Raw genomic sequence first — 26,840 nt, forward strand, 5'->3', positions numbered from 1 at the left:
TATTCCAATTGTCCTGTTTTTCTTCTCAATCACCCTGCTGTTATCGCAGCATCTTCATCTGGTGACAGCTGGTGATAGCATCAGTTGATAAGGGACAGTCAGTACATTTTCTTTCTCTAACATGATGTCATCCCTTTTTTCCTCAGTGGGAAGGAAACTAGAATGAACTAAATCACCTGTAATTGAATAATTTTTCCTTTTGAGACCTCTATATTTGATTCCATGTTTTTTTGAGAGTAGTTCAGCTCAGTGTTTATTTTCTTAAGAAAAAAAAATTATATTGACCATTCATTTCTATTCAAATAAGAAAATCTCATTTTCAAAGCTGTGTCCAGACACAGCTGCTCAAGAGCTGCTACCATGAGTCAAAGTGCCTCCAGCCCCTCACCCATCTTGGCATGCAGTTCACCCTGGTGCTCATTAACCTCATCTCCCTGCATAGGCGACAGGGAAAGGGATGCCCAGAATGTCAATGTCCTTGACCTTACTTTGATTACACGGTGATCCTGGCCTCTCTTCAGGTATTTGATTTTCTGTGCTGGGTAGATCAACTGTCTCTCATCCCAGACCAAGGGCATCAGCTCAGCAGCAACCTTGGCATATAGACATTGACAGAGCACCACTGGAGCTCTGACAGCTTACATCAGATGAAGATCTGTCTGGGTTTTTTTCCCCCTTTTTGTGTCTCATTTAGTAGTTTCAAACTGTATTTAAATCATGATCTGAGCCTAAACAGAATCCAAGAGCTACTCAGGTCTGTCTTTGTGGCCCTAAACAATGTGCTCAGCCTCATCTCCTTCTACCTTGAAATGTTAGCAAAAAAACACTCATCTGCTTTACAGTCACGCTTGAAAGAACCATTGGTTAATATTTTTGAAGCATTTTGAAGTTTCAAATTGCTATGACAATGCAAAATGCTGTTTAATAATATTTGCTAATAATCTGTAATTTATTCTTCAGTGCATAGTAGATTCTTGCAAAACACTTCTGAGCATATGGACACGCCACATTACCTTCTTAAAAAATGAATCCCGAAGTGTAATCTTTCCTTTCCACCTGAATGTTACAAGAGCAACTATTTAACCTTTAAAAAGGGCTCTGGCCTCTGGGGCAGCTGCTAGCAAATCAGATCAGGGTGACAACCAGTAAGAAACTCAAAGAAAGCAATTCCAGCTCTTTGTTGTCTGTTATAGTGTAAGTAGGTGTAGAAATACTGCTCCATTCTTTCACGCCTTCATTCACCAAACTGTGACTTCCTCCTGTGGAATTTCAACCACTATTTTCTTTTAAAAACTATAACTTCCTTCATAACCTCCTGACCTTGCAAAAACAAAAAGACATCAGTATCCTGTTATGTATTCTCCTTTCAGGCAAAAGAAAAAAAAAAAAGAGCCATTACTATGATTTAAACTCACCCAAATGGAAATGCTTAGTCTCTTGCTAATGCTGGACGCATTACATTTATGTTCGTGTTCTAATGACAGGAAGGTTTAAGTAATGTTACTTCCAGATAACATTTGCTCAGTGACCTTCATGGACTTGTATTAACTTTTTCAGTGCAAGCACAAATGGGAACTTCAACAGGCGGTGTCTGTCTTGTGACCTGATTGAAAACTGTACTTATTTCAGTGCATCCTTCAGTCACAACCTGAAATACTTCCTACTGACATGTGAAGGTATGTTGGGTTTTGATATTGCAGTTGTTGTGCCTAAGGACAGGATTTAGAGTCAGCATTGATATCTCAGATATCCTGTGTATCTGTGGGCAGCTTTGAAAGACTGGCCAAGCATCCTTAAGCTAAAGTACCGGTAAAATCTAGACGACATAAAACATCAGAAAGTTTGTGAGAGAGAAGACAGCAAGCTGGGATTAACTGTGGGTGGCTGGGACTGAGGTCCAAATGCATTGATTCGTACCAGTACTGTGAACAGGGGCATACAACGTTACAATAAAAAGACAGTATTCCAAGATCATGGCATTTTGCAGAAAACTAACTAGTGTACAATGCAAGTGCAGAATATCTAGTTTTTCACTGCTCTTTCATCATAAATTTGCCTTAGCATGGAGTAATCTACAGGTCCAACAGAGATTGTCTTTGTTGAAAACGCCTTATAGTGTCCAAACGCCTAAGAATAGAGAACATTCAAAAAAAGTCACAAAAATCAGCTTTCTCCAGCTGTTAAAACTAAATTAAGAACTCCATAGCATTTAATCCTATGTAATTTAGTTCTATTTAATTATCCTAAATTGCACACACAGTACATACACATTAGTTGTTCACTATGATTGAAGCTTCCCAAATGCCTGCCTGCCCTCTAAAACAAGTATTGCAAAGCATCAAGCAAGCACAAAATGCCTTGTTTTCCATAGCTCACTAGAAAACAAATGTGTGTGACAAAGAAGAGTGTATGCTGTCATTAAGCGACTAAGTAGTGTCTCACTGAACATCAGTGGTCTGTTTGGAATGCCTAGACTGCCTCTTTTCTAACTGGCAAGTATTCATTGGTGCCAGTAACTTTTTGTGATGAACAGAAGGATAAAGTATTTGAAATGGTAAAATGGGATATAATCAGGATAATCAGAGTAGATTAAAAAAGGAGAATGGTTAACACAATACTAAGCAAAACGTCTGGACATGGAAATTTGTAAAGGCATGTTCTGTCCCAAGAAGTTGAATGATATTTGGGGTGCATTTATGGATATTCTAAAAAATACCTGGCAACACAATACAGAGAGGTAGCATTAACTGTAAAATGGACTAATTAACTTAATGGACTACCTGTGTATCTCTGAATCTATAGTTATGGCAGAGATATGCAGAGAAGTATCATTTCCCAATAAACATTCAATTTTGTTGTAAATATTATTATGCTTATGAAGTTTTTTTTTCTCTTGAAAAGAAAATCCCTGTATATTTTTCTTCTTGTTTTCATATGTAGAAAAGGTGTTAGTAGCTACTAGAGACAGTATCCTTTTCTTTGCACCAAGGTGATTAGAAGCATAGTGAATAACAAGATTAAAATTTCTAGAGAGTCTTATCAGCAGTTAGGTGGTGATGTATTTGGATTGCATTGTATCTTACTCACAAAAACCTGCAGTGATACCTGAAGAGATTAGTGAGTTTTTGTTATTGTGTACATTAATACAAGTACCCTAGATAATGATTTTGCATAACAAGCTGTGGGCCAGATTTTTAGCTGTTGTAAACAAGACCTCCATTATAAGGTCATTAAAGTTAGACCTGTTTACAGATCTGGTTTTGCTGAATGTATCTTTGTCTGAATTTTCATTATACAGGACTAAATTCTCAAACTGTAATCTCAGTGTCACATAAATACAGTCCAGCTTGAACTATGGAGCTTATGTCAATGCCTCCATTCTGATGCCTTTGCAAAATACATATCCATGAGCAAATAGAGAGATCTTGCTAGGATTTCCATTTTCAGTGATTTTATAAAAATACCAGTCTGTTACATTTGGTGGAGTTATTCCTTATTTACATAACTGAAAATGAGACTTTCAACTTTTTTGCTTTCAGGCAGATAACAAGAATGTTTCTTTTTAGCATTTTTTTTAGTAGGATGCATCTAACTTCAGGTATCTGCTTTGGTACATTTACAGCAGAGGCAGCTCTCTTTGGTTCCTGGTATACCTGATGAGGTTGAGGTCAGTGGAAACATCTGCTCTGGCTGAAGTGCAGACTTCTGGATAAAAGTACCCATCCTGTCAGACTTTGGGCATACAGCCAGAGTAGAGCTGTTACGTTTTGATGGATAATCACTTTGGATCCTCTAATAGAAGACTTATTTTTCTACAGCTCCACAGGTGCTTAGCTAGAGCTTGGCCTTGCCTCACTTTCCCAGGGTATTATTTCATTGCTTATAAACAGTCATACTCTAGCATCTTTTTGATAAGCAGGAGATTTTATTTATTCATATACACATATAACAAATAGATTGAAAAGTTACTTGAATGAGAATACACCAAGGAGTTCTCCTTACCCTGCAGTTGATCAAGCACATTGAGCAGCAGCAGCCCACCAGAGCAGACAAGCATTTACTTACAAACATCTGTTACTCAAGGGCTTATGCCAAGAGTTCCAACATCTGCTTCCCCCACCAAATCATAGTTGGAGTAGACGTTGATGACCAGATAGTGGCAGACTACCTACTGCTGTTTGGTACTTTCTTCTCCATCTGCATTGTATAAAAGCACCAGGTCTTGCTGCGTATTCAGTGACTGCCTACAGAAGTATGTTTATAGCGTGACTTGCATATGACTTTATGTCAGACCATGACACTTAGACAGTAATTTTCACCATACCTCAATTTCACTCTTTCCCTCTTTGCTAACTAGATGTGACCTTCAGTTGCAAACTACACTGAGTTTAGAAACACAGACACAACTATGGCTCAGCTTAACTTCTCAAAAATGGATGGCAAGGTTCGTAAGATTTGATTAAGCAGCTGATGCTTATAAAGTACTCTGTGATACTTCAATGAAAGGCAATGAAAAGGGAAAATATATATCTTTAGTTAAAAAAAAAATTAATCCCAAAGGTTAAAAGTTGGAAGTTTTCTACTCATTGCTTTGATACCTTAGGGGCAGCATGTAATTATCTTAAAGGATTTTTTGCTGTCCTGCAGAGTAGGCTTAACAGCAGTGCTACTTGGCACAGACTGAAATGGGAGAAGTATGATATAATAAAAGGTAACCTCTCTTTGAAGAGGACAATGTAATTCTTATGTCAGGAGGAAATATTTATTGCAACCACTCAGTCCCAGAAGGCTAGTTACCTTATTTTTCATCTAATTTTATATGCTCATGATTGAATTATTGTTGCAGGATCTAAGGAAACATGATGCCTTGCAGACAACTGTTAGATTATCTCCTCTAAACACTGTTGAAAAAGCAATATGTGCTGAAGCAAGGTCACTCCTATTGTCATTTTCATCATAAAATATGGGCTTACACTTCAGCCTCTTCTCATAAACCAGCACAGGAACTGCCAGTGATTCTCTCTAAGAAAAACAGAAAGAACATCTGGATGAACAGGTTTTCCTACTTTGTAAATAAATTTAATTGAGGTTGGGATTTTCTCATCTCGAATAGGATGTAAAAATCAATTGCATGGAGAAAAGGGTAAGAAAATACAAGTTTTGGCTGTGGAAAGCAATTTATTACTGTTTCTTTAGTGGGGCTCAGACATGCACAGTGAAAGGCTGAATGACACTGAGCCAGTAAAGCACTGAGGACCATTTTCAGGTGATGGCCCCTTCCCTCAGAAGGATGAAGCCTTATTAACAACTGCCACTATAGTGAGCTGCGTAGTGCTTTAGTATTTCCATTTTAAACAGATGCACACTGTCTTCAATGACTCCTTCCCTCAATCCCAAGTGTAACCTGCCAGCACTATCAAAACTTGAGTCCTACTGAGGCTGCTCATGGGGGAAGAGAGGGTATGCAACCATTCCTATTGCAGGCTAATGTGTACTCTGACACTCCATGTGGCAGGTTTGCATACAGTGCCTTCACTCTCATAAAAAATCTGTGAAGTTATTCAGAACTGGCAAAGATTTTCTGGATCCCATAGTTCAAATTCCTGCATCGTAGTGGCATCATAGCATCCTTTATATTAGTTGTTCAGCCTCCATCAACTGACCTCATCTATAAGCTGATCTTGACCAGCTCAATACACTTGCAGAGGTGTATTGTTCCCCACAAAGGGTTAATGCTTTCTAGCTCAGACAAGAGAAATATAAAGGAAGACCTCTGGCACCTGCATACATTAATGCAATTAATGCCATTTAATACATGATGAAAATTATAAGGGGGAGTGTTGTTCATGGAATTCCTACCAGCCTGCTAATTAAAGTTCCCCATAATCATGCATTATCAAGAAGGGATTAATCATTTCTTAGGGATGACACAAAGAAAATTGGTAGTTACACAGATGAGAGAAGACTGTAATGAGGACTAAAACTGTTGTCTCATGCTTGCATGGTGACTGGTGATAGAGAAGTGCCTTTGCCTCTGGACTGTATATTATCCTTTCATTCATTGACCAGTTTGAGAAAAAATCAGCTTTCACTTTGAGACACCAGTGTAACAGAACTGGGAACACTATCTTCTTCTATAGGTCTCAAGTTCTTCCTTCCTTTCCAGAAACAGTAAGATTGTTTTGATCAAAATACCATAAAATCACTACAGTTTATCCTAGCTCTTTGAAGATTATCTCCGCTGGAACCTGTGTTTGTAGCTGACTGATAGTCTTTACTGTCAGTATTGAGCAGGTCAGATAACTTTAAAAATGTCTCTCTCTTTGGAGAAACCAAACCAGTATTATCACCTGATTTGGCTGTCCTCTCTTAGCACTGTGGTTATTAGTAGCCTTGTCTAGATGCTGTAGATCAGTAATCACGGGTAACAGGAATGAAGTCATTTCTGCCTTTTCTAGCTGGCAATTTTGTAGATATAGAGCAAAATAATATGTTGTAACTGAGCTGTGTTTGATAAAATACCTAAAGAACCAACAGGAAAAGGATTTATCTGGGTGTACGTCTGCTTTTCCCCAGGTATGTCCTCTGAGCCAGCAGCAGTAACAACAGCTCTGTAGCTCATACCATTGTGCATGTAACAACTCCTCATACCATTGAGCATGTAATACATTCTGTCTGTGTATTTATGGGTTCTAAGACAAGTCCTGCAAGTTTATTCTTTATAGAGGCATCATTTAGCTTGAAACTTATCAGCTCCTCAAAGTGTTTCTTGAGAATTTAATTATCTTCTTTCCTCCCTCTTGGTGGAATATGGAAACACCATCTGGACATGGGAACACTGAGGAGCATTACTTGCTGCTTCCACATACTGTGTTTAATCTGTGCATTGTAAAGTTCATTTCTTTTACTTTCCAGATTTTTGTTGGACTCAGAAAAGACTGTCACTACCAAATTTTATCAAATCAACTGCCTCTTTTTTGTGACAGGTTGTCTTTACCTCACTTTTAATCACATTTTAACACCAGAGTCCAGAACATGGTTTCGCAAGGTTCAGCCTTGTAGTATGGAGAGGTCTAAACCCATGGTTTGCAGTCATTTTACCTATCTACATTTTTACATCCTCTGATGTGGTCACAGCACAAGCTCCTGCCCACACAGATGATACAAGCCTGAAGTGTATGGTTACACTTCTGAAAAATGCCCCATATACAGAAATTCTTAGTGTGCATGAGTCTAAGCTACAAAAGATGTTAAGTGAAATCACTAATTTATAATGAGGGCTGCTTTAGGAGAGCACATCAGCTCATCATTTATGCTTGTTGGAACCAACATTCAAAGCAGGGCTTTTGTCCTTGATCACTGCAGTCTTTCTAAACCCAGTCAGTGATTCCTAGCTAGCACCTCTCCTGCTTTCTTCTGGTAATGTGGCAAGGTCGTTTTACTAAAAACCACTAGTCAGCACTCCTGTGCAAAAGAACATTGAAAGCAAGCTGGAGGTGGTTGGAAAAATGGTAAAACTGGGTCATTAATGCTGCCTTGTATGCTGCATAGTGCTGTGCACCTTGGGATAAGCTCAGCCAAGAGCTGGGTGAGTGGGAACATCCTTTGAAAGGGCAGCATCCAGCACCATCACCACTGGTATAGATCAGCTCAGGGACATAAAACCCATGATTTTTTTCTTTAAAAATATGATTAAACTTGAAATTCTTGGCATTATTTCTAGCACTGTGGCTATTTTTATGTCCTATTATTGCATAAAGACTTTGTGGGTTTTGAGAAAATCTCCTAGCATTATTCTCTCATGGGATTACCAGCTGATTTGGGTAGGCTTGAATGGTCTCCAAAGAAAAGCTAAATTAAAACCTGTAAAGTGCTTGGATTTTTTGATGAATTTCACTGAAACAAAGTAACATTTTATTTTGCCTGTCTTCTTACTGATTCAGTCAGTTTAATCTACGCTTTCTTTAATGCTGAGTTTGGGGAACTTTTTTCCCTGAAAATCCCATAAAGTCCCAGAACAATGAACTTTAATCAACACCTATCTTCACCAAACCATACTAGTTCTAGCATATTTCTTATGATAATTTTTTGTCTGTAATACTCACCACAAAAAAAAAAACAGAGGCTTCTACTGTCACGAGCTTATGCTCTGAATAAAAGTGTCTGAATCCTTTCTGCCTCAGTAAAGATCATTTGTCTTTCGCCACGAGTGTCAAATCACATTTTGCTTCAGTTTCTCCATTAATATGAGGTGGCCATGGGATCATCACAAAGCCATTATTGGCAGTAATTTGTACATCTATGTCTCTTTGAACAGGAAGAGCTTAATATTATTTAATATCTCAGGATAATTCTTTATGAGATTTATCAGGATACAGGGAAGAGGAAGTAGAAATTTTATTGCTGGCAAAATAAATACTGCAGTAAGTGTTTCATTTGAGTTATGGAAAGATGTGTAAAGCCCTTTGCAACCTTTCCCCAGATGATCATTCTCATGTTTTCACCAAGTAGGGAGCAGTAGTAGAGTGAGAATTAGTGGTTCGCCTGTGGCCACATCTTGAGTCAAGTATCATGACCCCCATTTTTTTCCTCATATTGCAAGACAACCCTCCAAGGAAAAGCACCATTGGCTACTGGAATAGAACAGAAATGTGTCTAGCTCTGTAACCTGTCTCCATCCGTGGATGGTGCTTAATTACCCTCTTCAGGATTTTTGCAATAATGTACCCATCAGGGACATGTCTGCTCAGCTCCTGCAATAAGAGGTCGGTTCATGCCTTCAGGCAGGAGAATAATGAACCTCTTTATACATCTTTCTCTGTTCCTTCATTTAATCAGACCTTTTAACCTGTGCCATTTGAGCCAGACCTACCATCCCTGGAAAGCAATGGGAAATCTGGAGACAGCAGGGTTTTATACTATGTATGGACAAGCAAATGCCGTGAGCCATAAGTCAATTTTAGGGTGTCTGCCATTCAGAAAGTACAAGTTCATAAAGCAACATTTGTCCACAAAACCTTAATACATTGCTTATGTATTACCTTACATATCACATAGACATCTTGCATATCACCATCTCCTCAACAACATTCCTGGCACCAGATTGTTCTTAGTAGCTGTTATGCTCAGACAAACATCAGTACAAGCCATAATGAAAGTATGCAGCTTAGCTCTTCCCTGGATAATTATGGACTATAAACCAACTCAGTATTTAAGCAAATATATTGGCAAGTGTAGGTGAATTTATTTTCTTTTTCCATTTCCGTAACAAAATAATAATGTTATTTATATAATATTGTTAGATTCTCTAAATCCTGAGTTCAATGTGGACATCTATGATACATATAATGTACAAACAGGTGGGTTTTATAATACTTATTTTCATTTGTTGGCCTGTATCTAGACATGGAGAATTCAAAGACACATTTAGTAACAGTGGTCCAAGAAATCCTAACTAGCTTCAAAATGCAATTTAAGACACATGGGTTTGATTTTTTTCTCTGTCACAAGCTCCTTTAGAGGACTCAAGCATATCTTGTAATTCCAGCTTTCTAGAGGTGTTATGAAAATAAATCCATTACTGACTGCAATGCTCAGATATGCAGTGACAATAAGGGGCATAGATGGATAAATTACCAGAGTGGTTTTGAAAGATTCAGTGAATCTTCAATCTGTTCACTGCAGAGAAACCTTCCTAGCAGAAACCCAACTATTAGTATGCAGGAGAGCACTCCTGTAACAAAAGCAGTATGTGAAATGATTAAATTACTCCGGAGTGAAGAGTTAACAAGCCATGGCTGTACACGTTTGCTGTTAGCTCACAGCACCGCGTGATGTTTCGTCTCAATAGCAATTCAATAACTAGTCTGTAATTACATCACAGGCCTTAATAAGCACAGGGCCAGTCCTCCCAGGTGCTGAATGCTCTTAACTCCCACCAGCCTCAGCGGGAGCTGGAGGAACCCAGAGCAGCAGAAGAGCCCCTTGGCATGTTGCAGGATGGGACTCCAGCAAGACCAGCCTCCTATGCCACTGCAGCATCCCTCAGTGCCTTTAGAGACAGGCAACAATCTCTTGAATGAGGGATTGAATTTTGAGTTATAAAAGCAGTAAAACAGTTATGGAAAACATAATAACCCATTTTGGCTAGAAGCACATCATTATGTATTACATGGTTTTACAGCACTGTGAGTGTGTTAGGAGACACAATGCAGCTACAAGGGGGAATGTCATCCCGCAGCTTTTTTGACTTGGAGAGTCCTTCGATGTGTATGTGTGTGAGAAATTTGCTCCCTGTGAGTGGTATGGAAGTATTGATCATCTAAGAGGGATCTGAACAGGGAAAAAAGTGCTTGTCAAGCACTACAGTGTTTCATTAAGAGTGTTTCCTGTTAATAACACCCAGCTTAAAATGGTAGAAGTCGTTTTCTTGCTTTGAGAGACAAGAAGCTGAAATTCCTATTTTACTTCTTCAGGTTACTACTCCACATGGTTTGGGGCATCTCTGGCAGACATCTGGGGAAAGCTTGCTGCTGTGGGTAAAAGTATCTTACTCCGGGGCCTGAAACAAACATTAAATACACAGAGGGGAAATACCTACATTTAATCCTTACTTAAACTTAGTTACGTAGAAAGACTGCTGCCTGGCAATACATCTGAAACATGTGAGTTTAGTGTCAACTTGTCAACTAATAAAATCGTAAATGTGTTGATCCTGGTAATGGCAAAGCATCTTAGAGATGCAGTTCTGACTGAAATTCAGGTAAATGCTGCCTAAGTGCAACTGGTCCTGCTGAAAGGGACAGAGCTGAGCAATTCAGTTAGCCTTTGGCAAGGTTCATAATAAATGATGTCGTCAAAGTAGTCTGAATAGGCTTCATTAAATGCTGAAACAACTACTAGCACTGAAAAGGAGTTCCATTAGCCAAGTTCTGTTAACCAAGCCTATGGATAGAGAAGCACAATAGGCATGCCCTGGTTTACACAAATGTGTGTGGTTACTTCCTGGGTTTTACTAATGGGGTATGCACCACCTACTTCCACACCTCAGCGCAGCCATATCAGTAGCTCTGAAGACCTCAACCAAGGATGAGAGACAACTTTAAATACTTTCCTTACTGCAGCCAATAGCTCCCAGTACACCTTGGAGGACCACGGCACTGTATGTATACAAGGACTAGAAAACAAAGTCAGTGCTGCCACTGAAAGAGTGTCCATCCTCCATCCAGCTTGAGGGCTTTTTCAGCAGTCTGCTGCTTGTGCCATGAATAGGCTTACCCTGAGCTGGGTACAGGAGCTGAACTGAATGAAAAGTAACTATAACTTCCTTTTTCTGCTGTGATCAGTTCTGGAAGCTGTTCTGGTGTTTTGATGGGTGATTGTACAAACATTCCTGATCATGCAAGGGTGTGGGAAAAGCTGGGGTGTGACCAAGTGGCCAAGGTGGAGATGGAAGTGAACAGTAGTAGCTATGTGATGATTTGGGAGTATGTTATGGGCCATCTGATGACTGCATCCTGGAGTACAGTGGTATCTATATTCTCTATTATTCAAAAAATAAATTACAGTTTTCAGCTGGTGGCCCAGATTTATGTTGTTTTCTATCACAGCAAGTGTTTATAATATGCTTCAGCAAAAAGGTTTGATATTTATTGCCTTCTGTGCAGCTCATGGGGGTTCAGATTCTCTGAACCATCTGAGCTATCCTTGGCCTGAATCTGGGGTCTACATCAAGGGGTGGAAAGCAAGTGTTTGATGCTGTGCTGTGGGGGGTCTGAATGTGATGTCTTTCTGGATAGAGCAGGACAGGCAGTCCACAAGAATGTGCTATCCTTGTGCTACTGCATAAGCTACACATCCTAGCCAAAATATCTGGCTAACAAAATCCAAGATGCATAGGAAACATGGAGACAATGAAGGTGCAGCTACATGTCTTGCAACGTGATAACAGCCTCCAAGAACCAGGCCTGACCCAACAGTGTGCAGGCTCCTACCCAGCCGCATGCTAAATGCATGCTAAATGAGCACAGCAGCCCTGCTTATGCCTGGAAGGCATTCCCAGTGGTTGCTCACATATTAGGTCACTGGGTGGCTGTTATCTGTTGTGACCAGAATGGTTTCCTATACAAGGATGATTATGGCAACGCTTGGGTTTTTGTATACCCAGTAGGGGGAGGCTGTAATTAGTGCTTCCAGGCAAACTGTGACCTTTTGGAACTTTTCCTGAGGCTTATGAAGCTTAAATTAGTTTCTGCTGTTTGAAAGCATGCACAGACTTAATCTCTGGGTCCTATTTATATTATAATTACTATATAATTCACATTTGTATTCACTTGACTCCCTTTCTTACTTAACAGCCGAGGTTGGCTCTTGCATTTCAACTCCTTTGTGCGCAGTTCATGGGTCAGAAATCCCATGGGTAAAGGCAGGATGGGGAGTGCTCATTCTCTCATCCCCACTCCCTCACTTCAAAATAGCAGGCTGGGATGAAAAATCCCTTTTGCACAAGCAGAAGGTATGACGAAAACTTTTTCTCTAGGAAGAAAGAGGATGCTATTAGTAGCTTGGAATTTAAAAGATAACTTCTTTAGTATCAGCTGTTAACAAGTAAAATAGTCTGAGATTAATTAAAATGGTGGCTTTTGTGGATGTTCCAGTCGCATTTTGTCTTCCTTTTAGTAGGCCATTCGTTTGTGTTATATAATATTTTACTGTATTGTTAAACAACTTTAATGCAGTGTAAAGTACCCATAAATACTCAGTGACATGTATAAATGGGGAAAAAATCTGCATAAATATTTAATAATAAAATTAATAGTAAACAGCTGTCATTTCCAGTGCATGAAATAAAGAGATTGTGGAATGAAAGTGAAACTGCTATCCCCTTGAAAATTACTTCATTCTGTAAAGCACTACGTTCCTTCCTTTTACATGTTTTGATCCCGTTTTCATTTTGACTCTTGCTTCTAAATATGAGCTGTCTGACACTGCCCAGAGGAAGATGATCTATCATCTGCTTGCAGCCAGAGTTCTTGTCATTTGGTCATTCTGTACATAAAAAATTTTATCTGAGCTCCACTCATAGGAGACAAATGACCATGACAACAGGCTTCCTCTGATGCTTCAGATAATGAAGCTTCACAAATCAGGCAGTGGCCTCCTGCATGTTGAGACTAGGGTGCATGTGTGTTATTTCCAGCTATATGAGTGACCTTGGTTGAACTCATTATTCTGCTGTGGATAGTACAGATGTTACCATCCTGCAAGATTTAGAGATTCCTCTAAGGAAAACTGCTTCTTTCACCTTGTTTTCCAGCTGGACCAGCTGTAAGGTTTATTGGTGGCCTTTGTTTTCTCTTTGCCTGGTACTTGTTTAGTCCCTTATTAATGTGGTCAGTACATTAAGGATATATTAAAACCTGAGAACTCATGAGAGGAAAACAGCTTAACGAGTAGACAATGTGAAGCAATGTCATTTATATTTGGTAGTTTTTCTGGGGTTTTTGTTGTTTGTTTGTTTCTGGTTTTAAGTTAATATCCATCACCAGTTATCACTTAGCTAGCTAGGATATCATTATTTTGTACAGTTGGGGCTGTTCAGCCTGGAGAAGAGAAGGGTGCAGGGAGACCTCATAGAAGCCTTCCGTATCTGAAGGGGGGCTATAAGGATGCTGGGGATAGACTATTCATTAAGGACTGTAGTGATAGGACAAGGAGTAATGGGTTAAAACTTAAACAGGGGAAGTTTAGATTGGGTATAAGGAATAAGTTCTTTATTGTGAGGGTGGTGAGGTACTGGAATGAGTTGCCCAGGGAAGCTGTGAATGCTCCATCCCTGGTGGTGTTCAAGGCCAGGTTGGACAGAGCCTTGAGCAACATGGTTTAGTGTGAGGTGTCCCTGCCCATGGCAGGGGGGTTGGAACTTCATGATCTTAAAGTCCTTTCCAACCTTAACTATTCTATGGTTCTATGATTGTATAATACGCTTTAATGGAATAAACTCAGAATATGCAGTGGGGTTTTATTCTGTCAGTGTTAATGAGTTGTGAATGGCACTGAGTAGAGTGTATTTTATTTCATGCTGTGATTACAAAGAAACATAATTTTCCTTGAATATACCAGCAGTATGTTTACTGGAGAAGCTGGAAGGAATAACAGGAACTGCAACGCTTTTCCTCCCCTTCCAAAGCTCTACCAGAACTTGGCTACATAGCCTCTCCATCATGACATCACTGTTGTTTATGATACTTTTTAATCATAAAATCAGAGAATCATAGGAGAATTCAGGTTGGAAGGAGACTTAGGATGTCTGTAGTTCAATCTCCTGCTCTAAGTAGTGTCAGAGTCAGACAAGGTTCCTCAGGACTAGTCATCTTTGAAGCCTCCAAGGATGGAGTGTGCACAGCCTCCTTGGGCATTCTAAGTTATCCAAACACTTTCCAAAATAAGGAGAGAATACAGAAAATGTCATGAATATTCCTCCACATATGGTATTTCCTTAGGATTAGCATATATTCATCCAATAAGAAACTTATATTTAAAAGATGGGGACAAATGTTAAGCTTTTGCTTTCATCTATTTTCAAAGTTCGCAGAAAGTCTGGATTGAAATTGAATTAAAAGGAGTTAAATTAAGGGGTGCTTCAATTAGAAATATCAGAAAATACAACAGAAATTGGAGAAAGAAAGAGAACTGAGTATAGGGAGTTCTCTGTTCAGATTAGTTCTTCCAACCATAGATCTGAATCAGCATACTAGAACAAAATACATCAGCCTTTTGGTAAGTCAGTTATCCCCACGTGAGGTGGAGTGGTTCCCTCCTACCTCTGGGACTTGTATCTCCAAGTACACAATCATGGTGCATGATCGGGATTGGGAACTCTGCAAGCAAATTCTTGTAACCTACCTCCTTTTCACTGCTGATCTTATCACTCTAGTGAGTGAATGTGCACTGCGAACATTTCTTGAAGGTGGCAGGTTTTCTGTGTTCCTCTTTGGCACCATCCACATGCATTACTGCATTACAGCTTTTGAAAACCTTAGCCAAAGCCTCATGAAAGCAAGGCAATGCTTTCACTCAGCCCACTTGATGTGATACCACATTGGAGGATATTAACTAAGAGGGAGAGGATGGGGATTAGTGAAAGAATTGTAAGGAAAGGTTAAGTACCAGCTAAATGAAAGAAGGCAGTAGATTATGATAAAGAGAAATCTAAGGCTAATTGGAGATCAGCAGCAGGGTTCATTAGGAGCTGGCCTTGGGAATGACCTTACTTAGATTGCTCCCCAGCAGCCTGAGAACCCAAAGCTGGATGCAGCTAATGGAATTTGTTAAGGCCACAGAGCTGATAAGCATCATCAGAAGGCAGAGAGAAATACAGGAGAAGCTAGACGTCTTGCAGGACTGGAGTGGGAGAAATTAATAGTACAAAGACCAGAATTAGTCACATGGTGACTCAGGGCAAGAATTTGTCTTGTTTGCGTGAAGCTCAAGAATTACAAATGCCTCAGAAGACCAGATGGATTCCTGCCCATGCAGTGCTGATCCCTGGATGTCTGAAAAATGCCTGTCAGCTGTGGTCATGGAAAAGACACGCTTTTAGGATGGAACTGGGCAAGCAGCAGTTTCATTGCATAAGAACCAGTTAAGACACCTTCTGAAGCATGGGTAGAGTCCTGCTCATTTCTGTTCAAGAAGGAGGAACTAAATGTAAAATGGCCATATATTAAAGAATAAAATTAAAAGGAATGTTGTCTTACAAAAGGGAGCTCAAATACTCCAGTTCATCCTGCTAGATGAGAGGTTTGGGGACACATGACTGCTCTAGCTATAACGGGAATACTCATGATTAACAGAAAGTAGCTTGTTGAAACAAAGCCTAAAATGTGCAAATTGAGTGACAGCCAGTGTAGCTTCAAAGCAGCTTCTAACAGAAGAGCAATACACAAGTAGGAATTAGCAAAAACAGAGTTATACTTACAAGGTGTTTGTCAATACTTTTATGATACACAACCACCTGAAGAAGCAAGGGAGGGTCTTCTCAGACCTTGAGGTCCCATGTCTTTCTGTAGTTCAGTGACCATAGGACAGCCAGTCAGTGTCAGCCCAGATTCCTGCACCACTGTTTGTAGGTGCCTCTTAAAATCCCCTACAATGGACTGAAGTCCTGATCATGCTAATTCACTCAAGCAACCTTTAGAAAAATGCATCAGACCTATTTTGTGTGGTATAATTAAGGACAAATCTCTTGCTCATTTGCCCTCTAGACTCTGCTATGTGAAGTTGCCTCAGAACAACTAGATTTATTTCTGCTCTCCATAAAGCAAGCATGAAATTTATTACCAGTATCAGACAGGGCAGAAACAAGCAGTAACATCGGTGTGGTATGTGCACCCCTATGTGTTGCCTGAGAACAAAACAGTATTGATTATTTTCCCTTTTATTTCTTACCATTCCTGAGGGCTCTGTATTCCAGTGTAGTGGTTTAACTGTTAAATGTTTTTTCCCCTTTCCTGAGAGTTAGAGGTATTGCTGAATTTACCTAAAAGGCCAATGATGGCAAAATGGTGAATGCTCCTAATATGCTAAGACAGGCAAAGACATGCCAGTGGCACAGTTAAAGACCTGTAGTTTAGAACATCTCAACAAAAGAGTTTTTTTAATCCTGGGTGAACAAAGCAAAGAGAGAGGATGGTCTAGTGTGAGGCGTCTCTGCCCATGGCAGGCGGGGTTGGAACTAGATGATCTTAATTAAGGTCCTTTCCAAGCCAAACCATTCTGTGATTCTGTGATTCTGCAAGACAAGTTACATTTGAGGAAGTAAAGATTAGATTAAAAAATTAAATGCCTTTGGGGAGGGTGAATAGCAGCACAAATCTGTTTGATGTTTGTGTCAACAAGGTTGCCGAAGCAAACAGCACGAACATCTGTCTGTAGCATAGACCGGGAAATACTATAAATGGGAAACTATTTTAATCGTAAGCAGTGGTTCACAGAACTCCCCATGTCTTTATTTATTAGGCTGATAATATCACCCCAACACATGAACTTTATGCAGCATGTATGAATAATTCATGGATTAGCAAATAAAGAGATCTGAAATCTGTACACAGAGATGGCTGTTGCCAATTATCTCACTTGGGCAGAGCCAGACCCTCTCAGCTCCCATTGCTTGCAGCTGCTCTTTTAAATCATTCATCAGTGCTTAAGAGATATGCTGGTGGCACTGGCAGAGGGTATTTGAATTTTCATTGTTTACACACTGTGAATTTAGCTTCTGGTCTGAAATTATCTGCCACAATGAAGCCTTTCAGAATATGGATGAGAAGAATAAGACAATTCCTCTTTTTTTCTTATATTTTTTTAATACTTATGACCTTTTTCAAAATTTTACTTCAAAGTCATTTTAGAAACATTATTTTCAGTTTAAAGTTGCAACTGATATAATTGCCTATGATGTTTATATCATGTAGACATCAGGAATATTGAAGAATATTCTCTTCAAAGTATTGCAAAGAAATGTCTGGTAAATATTTTATTCAAAGTTGTGTGATTTTCCATTTTTATTCTGGAAGGCTATACCTTACCACCAAAATATCTGGTAGTGTTTAAGCAGAATCCTCTCAGAAATAATAATGAAAGCCACTTAAAAAATTAAAGACAAGCTATGGCCAATGCTTTTTCTTGTCAAAATACTAAGGCACTCAGTTTCTGTGCATTTTTATATCACAGTGGGTAGTATTTCCTCCGTGATAAAGATAAATTTCCCCATTTCATTATAGTGATATGGCTTAATTTACTTCTAGCATGCATAATGACAGTAATGTTTTTAAAGTCAGAGGCCTTAAGATAAAGCCAGACTTTTAGCTGTATTTATTAGTTGAAAATCCCATTCCTGTAACTAGAGATTTAGACAGCATTATTAAAGATGCTTGTATCCAGGAATGTGTAGAGTATGTCTGTACACACAGAAGTTCTCCTGTCAGTAGTTTTGCTCCTTTCTCTTAAGCTAGAAATAAAGCAACAGCATTAAAACTGCTGTGAAGTTACTGGGGTGAGTTGGTTCCATGCTGCATCCAAGGAGAGGGAAGTAGAGCCTGCAAGGCAGGTGAAGCAGTTCCAACTGACAGCACTTCAGCGCATCCTGTCCTGCACCTACCAGAGGGATGCAGAGAGGGATAAAGGGCTTACAGAGCCCATAAAGTGCCAAGCAGATTCCGAAATAGTTTTGGGAAGGTGGTAGGGAGCAGCAGTGCCAGGTCCCACACCTAAGGGTGTGTCACAGTCTTGCATGTAACTACCCCTCTGCAGCTGGAGTAGAGGGAAGAAATCCAACAGCAGCAGCATCCCTTCATCATGCAGGACTGTGGCCTGCCTGTGATTTTGTGAAGAGTCACCCAAGCTAACAGGGTATGTGCTGGGTCTCTTACCTTTTCACATCAGAGTTGCGCTCAATGGCTCAATGTCTGGCTGGAGACCAGTAACAAGTGGTGTCCCTCAGGGATCAGTGTTGGGACCGGTCTTGTTTAACATCTTTGTCGGTGACATGGACAGTGGGATTGAGTGAGCCCTCAGCAAGTTTGCTGATGGCATCAACCTGTGGGGTTCGGTTGACATGCTGGAGGGTGTGGTTCGGTTGATACACTGGAGGGAAGGAATGCCATCCAGAGGGACCTTGACACGCTTGTGAGGTGGGCTGATGCCAACCTCATGAAGTTTAACCATGACAGGTGCAAGGTCCTACACCTGGGTCGGAGCAATCCCAGACACAGCTACAGGTTGGGCAGAGAAGAGATTCAGAGCAGCCCTGTGGAGAAGGACTTGGGGGTGTTGGTCAATGAGAAAATGAACATGAGCCAGCTTCAGTGTGCACTCACAGCCCAGAAAGCCAACTGGATCCTGGGCTGCATCAAGAGGAGTGTGACCAGCAGGTCAAAGGAGGTGATCCTGCCCCTCTACTCTGCTCTCATGAGACCTCACTTGGAGTATTGTGTGCAGTTCTGGTGTCCTCAACATAAAAAGGACATGGAACTGTTAGAACAAGTCCAGAGGAGGGCCACAAGGATGATCAGGGGACTGGAGCACCTCCCATATGAAGACAGACTGAGAAAGTTGTGGCTGTTGAGCCTGGAGAAGAGAAGGCTGCGTGGAGACCTCATAGCAGCCTTCCAGTATCTGAAGGTGGCCTACAGGGATGCTAGAGAAGGACTATTCATTAGGGACTGTAGTGATAGGAAAAGGGGTAATGGATTAAAACCTAAACAGGGAAAGTTTAGATTGGATATAAGGAATAAGTTATTTATTGTGAGGGTGGTGAGGCACTGGAATGGGTTGCCCAGGGAGGCTGTGAATGCTCCATCCCTGGCAACGTCCATGGCCAGGTTGGACAGAGCCTTGGGTGATATGGTTTAGTGTGAGGTGTCCCTGCCCATGGCAGGGGGGTTGGAACTGGATGACCTTAAGGTCCCTTCCAACTCTAACTGTTTTATAATTCTGTGATCATGGACAAAGCAGCTTGGTATGTACTTTACTTTCTCAAAGTGGAGCCTTTTGTGGTTTACTGTGCAAGGAGTGCAAGCAAATGCTTACATCCAACCTGACCTGATGCTCATATATACTCAGGACCTCTATAAGCAAGAGGCAGAGTATTTGCAAAGTTTCCAAGGGGGACAGATAGTCACAGGCACTCATCAGCACTGATTAAAGAACAGAAGCAGCAGAATGTGCCAGGGCTCAGGAGTCCCAATCAAAGCCTGTTTGGAAGGGCTCTGGAGGGAGGAGACACAGAGCAGAGGATGTCCTCACTCTGTTTCTGTCAGCTCCCAGTAGTTCATTGAACAAATTAGGTTTCACTCTCAGATCCGCAAATGACAGTGGATGGCATTTACCAGATGGCATGTGTAATGGGACTGTCACACCGTTACAGGCTTAAAAATGAAGTATGGAAGGCAGCTAATGAATATACACTTCCTAATTTCAAGACTTTCTTCCTATCCCTGTCAGGCATTAGACACTGAACTTCTGAGTGTTGAAAGACTTTTGATGTGTATTAAAAGCCGTAGTCTGGCTTTTACTATAAAAATTGGTATTAAATTGTTGTTTTACTATAAAAATTGGTATTAAAAGTTGTTTTACTATAAAAATTGGTATTAAAATAAGCAATTTATGTTGTTCCTAAAAAAGTTACTTTTCTTCTTAATGCAGACTTTCAGCCTGCTCACAAGTGAAATGCATTGTTTAACTGGATGTCATCATTGAGAATATTTAATATAAAGAGTAATCTTTCTCACAAACCTGATGATTCTATTCTGTAGATTTATGTCTTTTTTTCTTCATTTGTTGACAATAAAAACTGAGCAGCTCAAACCTGTACTTCTTTAAGGATGCTGATACACATTTTTAAATATTTTTATTTGCCATTACCTCAAACTGAATATATTTGTAGGAGACTTCACTTTAAAATGCTGGTTTGGAGAGATGACAGTGAGGTGGTAAGAGAGTAAAGAAACACGGTAGATAATACGTGGAATTTTCTGAACTATATACTTGCTTTTTTCTTTATTTAGTAGTTTCTCACAGGTTTTCCAGTGCCAATACAGAAAGGAAAAATAAATTAGAAAATAAAAGGATTGTTTGCATTGCATCCCTTTATTTTTGTTAGGCATTTTTGTGTTAATTAGAGGACTGCTGTGGCTCTGATTGAAGTCATTTGGGAGGATTCCTTTTATTTTCAGTGATGATTTTATCATGCTCATGTTTATTAGTTTTGTTGGATTTCCAGCAGACTGGCTTCTGGGACTAAAGGGAAAAAACAGGGAAGATTTATAAATAAATACAGTCTGCATATCAATGTATATTGGTAGTGGAAAGGTAAATTCAGTTAAATCCTGGTGAGTAAAACATGGTTTTCCTTTGTGCATCATATACCCACTTAGCTGCATTCTAAGAAAATGGTGCAAACAAAGGAATCAGATTGTTAGTGAAGCAAATTCTCAATTACTAGGAAACAAAAGTCAGGCTTAATTATAAATAAAACCTTCTTCTTCCTCTTCTCTGTATAGGTAGGGTCTACATTAAACACTGCATTGTATGCAATGGGATGTGGTTTCTTGGCAGCTCAGGGAAACCACTGACACAATCATATGACCCTAAAGTTTTTCTTGCTCTCAAGAGTCTACTTGTCTTACTGAACCAGTATGGATAGCTCACAGTAACCCGTTTTTTGGGGTTGTTTGTGTGCCCACTGTCAATTACAACATTTCAGGGGCTTTTTCTCAGCCAGCTCTGCAGAAAATGCAGGGGCACAGGGCTAGTGATCACACAGAATTTGTTTGTAGGTTGGACAACTAAAGACATCTTAAAGGGACTTGAATCTCAGTCAGTATCAAGCCTTTTTAAACTGCCTTAATTTTGAAGCTTAAAAATGTTAGTTTGTTTGATATTAAATGTAGCTCAATGACAGCTTTCCTCTGAATGCTAGCAACATGACACCAGATTGTTGGAGACCAAGAAAGTAGGAATCATGGTTTCTAATAACTTCTCCTCCATGGGTCTTTTGTACAGACAGTTCTAAACTTTGCTATCCACACCAGCTTCAGACCCTCATAACATGGTAAGTTTGGACTGGAAATACAGTATATACAAGAGATGTCCTGCCATGAAGCCTGGTGAGGCTGCACCTCAAATACTGTGTTCAGGTTTGCATCACTCACTGCAAGAAAGACATTGAGGTGCTGGAGCAGGTCCAGGGAAAGGCAGTGAATCTGGTGAAGGGTCTGAAGCACAAGTCCTGTGAGGAGTGGCTGAGGGAACTGAGGTTGTTTAGCCTGCAGAAAAGGAAGCTCAGAGGAGACCTTATTGCTCCGTAGAACTGCTTGAAAGGGGGTTGTAGGGAGGTGGGTGTCAGTCTCTTCTCCCAAATAACAAGCAATACAGTAAGAGCAAATGGCCTCAAGTTATACAAAAGGAGGTCTAGATTAGGTATTAGGAAAAATTTCTTCACCGAAAGGGTTGTCAAGCATTGGAACAGGCTGCCCGGGGAAGTGGTTGGGTCATGATCCCTGGAGGTATCTAAAAGATGTGCAGATGTGGTGCTTAGGGACACAGTTTAGTTTATGGGTGATCTTGAGGGTCTTTTTCAACCTTAACAATTCTGTAAGTCTATGATCTTCATCCACACACAGCATGGGAGCACTCTGGCCCTGCTGTTAGAAGCTTAGTTGGTCATACAGATGATCTTTCCTCAGCTGCTCATGCTTGCTGCTGTTGCATCTTATTGCATTATGGGGAAAGGGAAGAAAAGTAAGATACCACCATCTTTGAAGCTAAGAATTAGCCATTTCATCATTGCAGTGCTTTCTTTCACCTTCCTGAGCACTGTTGTCAAATCCATTGGGAAAACTACAAACAGGTATGGTAATAACATGCAAGTGGCTGTAATGGATCAGACTGGAGCTCATCTTGGCCCAGCATCCTGTCTCCAAATCAGAAAATTATAATAGAAAACCAGAAAGAAAGAAGCTGATAACTACAAAATGAACCTAATCTCATGTACTATCCTGTGTTTCTATCAATCAGCAACTTGATGACTTTCTGAATAAGTTGAATCCACACTACTGTGATAAGGACTATAGCATCCTACAGCATGCTGTGCTGAAGACTATAGCATCCTGTGGTAAAGACTGTAGCATCCTAAACACCTTAGTACCTTATGCCAACGAGTTCTGTGGTTCACTCATGCGCATTGCATAATAATGATAATCCTCTTTGTGTAATGCAGACTGATTTCAATACCCGAATGCTGCATGAAGACAGCATTTTAGAGACAAACTGATGTTAATTAACTAAAAAAACCCAAAACAACAAACCCTCACACAAAACCCAAAACATTTGCAAAACACCAACAGTTATCCAAAGCATACAAAACATAAAGGCTTTTCTGTGATGTTAGGGTGTCATTAGAATAATTTTTAAAGCAAATGATTTAATTGTGTTTGTGCTAATTATAATGTTTACAAATTAGGGAAAGTGCATTTGCTGGTCTGTTGGGAAAGGGCTTTGAAATCTCGTATGTCTTTGAGACTACAGTACTGTCATTTATTCATAGACTCTTTATAATACCAGGGTGATTTGCTTTTTAGATTACTCTTGCATGGAAAACGAGTCTCAGGAGTCTTCAGCTCTGTGAAAGTCAAAACCAGGTTCATGTGTATCTGTGTGTGCCTCTATAGAAATTTAACTGAGTTCTTTTCTTCTTTTCAAGGTCCCCGAGTACCGATGGTGACTGTTCACAGCACAGCCAATGCACAGAGTAAGGATGGGCTTCAGCTTTGCAATTCTTCAGGGAAAAGTAACCAGGCGGTTCAGTGAGATATAGCTGCTCTTTGGTAAACTTACACTAGTGGGGAGCCCAGACTATACCTAAATGCAAGGCTTCTGCATATCAAAGGCAGCTGCAGATCTGTTGTGCTGCCATTGCAACAGCTTGCTCTTTGGGGTAAAAACCCAGTGTTTTGGTAATGTTTGTTATCAACTTTCTCAAAAGAATAAGCACTTCTTGTTAGTCTTCCACAAATTCTGGTTTATGTCCCAGTCAAAAATAGGAAATACTGAGTTTAATCTATGGTTTTAATAAAATCGCTTTGATACGGATTACCAGGTTGAGAGAGGTAACAGAGGAGTGAGTCCCACAAGTTGTACCTCATTCTAGTTTCCTGATCTGTTCATGGGGATTGTAGCACTTACTGTTTGGTAAGGCTTTTTGATGCGGATGATTCACATCTACACCAGTGGGAAGCTGGAATTATTCCAAATATACAGGTTTCATCCCTCAAAATCTTTGCCACTGGCTGTAGCCATTACCACATTCCCTTTAGAGTCAAGAGAGCCATGAAATTTCCAGAGTTCCTCCTTCACACCTATAGCAGTACAAATTATCCAAAAAGATCAATTTTTTATCCCAAGTCAGCATGGCAGGGAGCCTCAGATAGACAGACATTCTCTGTCCCTTCTATACAGGGGTCTTAAACCAAAACTCTTTCACAAGTCTCTGGAGACTTCATATTAGAGTGTGGGACTGAGTCTCACATGATACCAAGATTCATGTGCCACTAGTAATTCTAGTGGGAAGCCCTTATCTTTCATTTTAATGTAGAGTTTAGCCCAGCCCTAACCTGCAGTTAGGGACTCCAGGCACTGCTGTGATTCAAATGATAAGCAACACTTTTATTCTAGCTGCTTTGTACATTGGTATCAGTTTATGGCAGGTATCAGTTTCACTTAACTGGATTTACAACAACTTGCTGCTGTTGCCTCTGCAAAGGAGCAGAGCAAAGTAGGGAATTTGGCTCTTAAAGAATTTCTGTGAAATGCTGAGCTGCTTAATTTCCCACTAAAGGTGGGAAATGTCAAAGGAAAGACTCCTGTGGCACCAGAACACATAAGAAAAAAACACAATTCCCTCTTGTATCATACAGTTTCTGGGTGTACCCTGTTTTCTCAGTTTTTGTTAGCAACTTGCATTTCAAGCCCTTACCCGACCTAGAAAAGTTTGCTTGTAAGCAGGGTGTGCAGAATGAAACCCCAAATTCTGATTATGTTTTTTTCTTTAATCAAATTTAAAACCAGATTTGTGGCATTTTGTATCCTTTGCCATTAAAATACGAATGCTCAGTAGTGTTCCATCTAGTGTCAACAATATCCAATACTGTTAGAGCTGCATTGTGCATTTAACTCTAATTTACCTTTCCATGTTTTCCGTACTTCTTTCCAATTAAAATGTTTCTTTGCAGAGGGATACATGCATAAAATTTAGCAGAAATCTGGGACAAGTTAGGTTAAAGCATTATACTGCTACATGACTGTCCTTTGACATCTTTGCTGCCAAGCAAAGCAGTGCAACGTGACCTGGCCCATGCCTTAGGCTATCTGTGTTCATCTTGCTTATGGGGTGCCCATGAGATAAATGTTTAATTTCTTCACGACTGTGTTTCCTCACAGGTCTAAAATTTCCAGATAAAAAAGCCATGATGGAGCTGAGTAATTTTGCTGTCCAGAGGAAGGCTCTTGCTGTGGAGCCAGGGTTACTTCTGCTGGCAGTAATGGGATTGGTATATAGCTCCATATGCTGGTCTGGTCCCTCATAAAACTACTTCTGCTATAAATATGAAAAAGTTAGCATTGTAGCTATTCTAATCTAAAAAAGAATATGAGAATTACTTCTTTAAGTAATACTGACAGCAAATTGCAGGGTTTTCAGTCCTTCTGAACCAGTGACCATTCAGTCTCTGCACAAGGGTGTATCACCTGCTCGTCCTCCCAGCAGAGACCTGGCCTTGGTAGTGCCCTCACCAAGCACACCTCCAGAGCAGCCCTGGTGATGCCCACAAGGCTCTTCATCCCACAGAGGGTGTTGCCACAGGACCAAGAGATTTTCTTAGCTCTGACCTGCAGCTCCAAAGTCACTTTCTTTTTTCCCCTTAAACACAATACCTTAATTTTACCATAGACATGGAGAGAGCTGGCTGGCTATAACAGCATGTACAGCATAGAGCCCTCATGAGCTGTTTTATAGCCTCCTGTATAGTTTTGTAAAATACTTTTAGGTGAATAAAATGAGAGTTACTGTAAAACAGAAACAGCAAATGAAGGGCTTGAAAAAGGAACATAAACCACACCATGACCAGTTCTATTTTGACAGATATACATGCATAGCATTTGTAACATAGAGAACTCAATCTAGTCATGCACAGAACACATCCCCTACTGAAATTCATTATTTTTAGCATACAATTAGCGTTTCCCCTGCTTCCTTTTTTTCCCCCTTAATTCTTTCGCTTTTGAATAAAGGGCAACTGACAGTTGCATGTTACTGAATTTGCTCATTTAATATGAGCCCATTGCTCTACAAAGGGAGTTTGCCTCTGTATGCTGTAATAATCTGATAATAGTGAGTTGCACTGAATATTATAGCGTGCTTACATTTAATTAAGCAATGACCATTTGTACACCACAGACTCAAGCTCCCTGTGGTCCTAAAGCAGAAAAGAAAGTCCTTTAGGAGATATGCCAATCTTTTTTATTTTCTCCACAGTCTTCCTGGCTTTCTGCGAATGCAATTATATGAACAAATAAAATGGCTTGACTAAATTCCCCTACGTGGCAAGCCCCTTTCTGCTGATAAAGCTACTTGTGTGTGCCATAATTAAATGAGAATCTTAATATTTAACTAAATGTAATAGGCTGTTGATTTGGCACTTTTGTGGGGGTTGTGGTTTCAATAGAGATGAGCCTGGCTTTTCAGAAGCAGAGTGAATAGTCATTGAACCAATATCCTATTGCTGAAAGGTCTGTGAAATGTATTAACTGGAAAGGGCATGTTTTTGTGCTGTGCCTGCCTATTCAGCAGAGATGGGCAATGCGCGCATGATAATCAGGTACTGTAAGTATGATCTGAGGAGCCTGGGTTACCCATCTATTTATCAGTATGTCTCGAGATGTTACAGACAATGAAACACAGAATTTAGTACAAAACCTCAAACCTTCCTTGGGTTCACATGGCAGAAATAATGGCCTCATTCAAACCCAGCCTGATTGCTCCAAAACCTGATATTGCAGGTTTGTATGTATGGTCTTTTTCCACTCCTGTCTCTCCATTGTGTTCCTTCATATGGGTTTTCTCTTGTGTAGCAGCACAGCCATGTCCTGAAACCCTCCATAGTTTCCTCCCTTTTCCCAATTGTGTGCAAAACTCAGGCACAGACTTGAGGATATCTTGCTTTGCATGGAAGTTAAATGTCTGAGTGGGACCCATAGTAGTGCCTCAGTAAAGAAAGTCAGATTCC

At 40.1% G+C, this 26,840-nt stretch overlaps 1 protein-coding gene across 2 annotated transcripts in view; it reads left to right on the plus strand.

The window, feature by feature from the left end:
* DPP6 (dipeptidyl peptidase like 6) overlaps positions 1 to 26,840 on the plus strand; it is a 412,441-nt gene that overhangs the window by 373,489 nt on the left and 12,112 nt on the right. For both annotated transcript variants that reach the window (XM_005150038.3, XM_005150039.3), the window contains exons 16-17: positions 1,558 to 1,676; positions 23,261 to 23,308. In XM_005150038.3, coding sequence (XP_005150095.2) covers positions 1,558 to 1,676; positions 23,261 to 23,308 — 167 coding nt within the window. The remainder of the gene's footprint in view (positions 1 to 1,557; positions 1,677 to 23,260; positions 23,309 to 26,840) is intronic.

This window comes from Melopsittacus undulatus, chromosome 1, assembly GCF_012275295.1.
Source record: "Melopsittacus undulatus isolate bMelUnd1 chromosome 1, bMelUnd1.mat.Z, whole genome shotgun sequence".
NCBI lineage: Eukaryota > Metazoa > Chordata > Aves > Psittaciformes > Psittaculidae > Melopsittacus > Melopsittacus undulatus.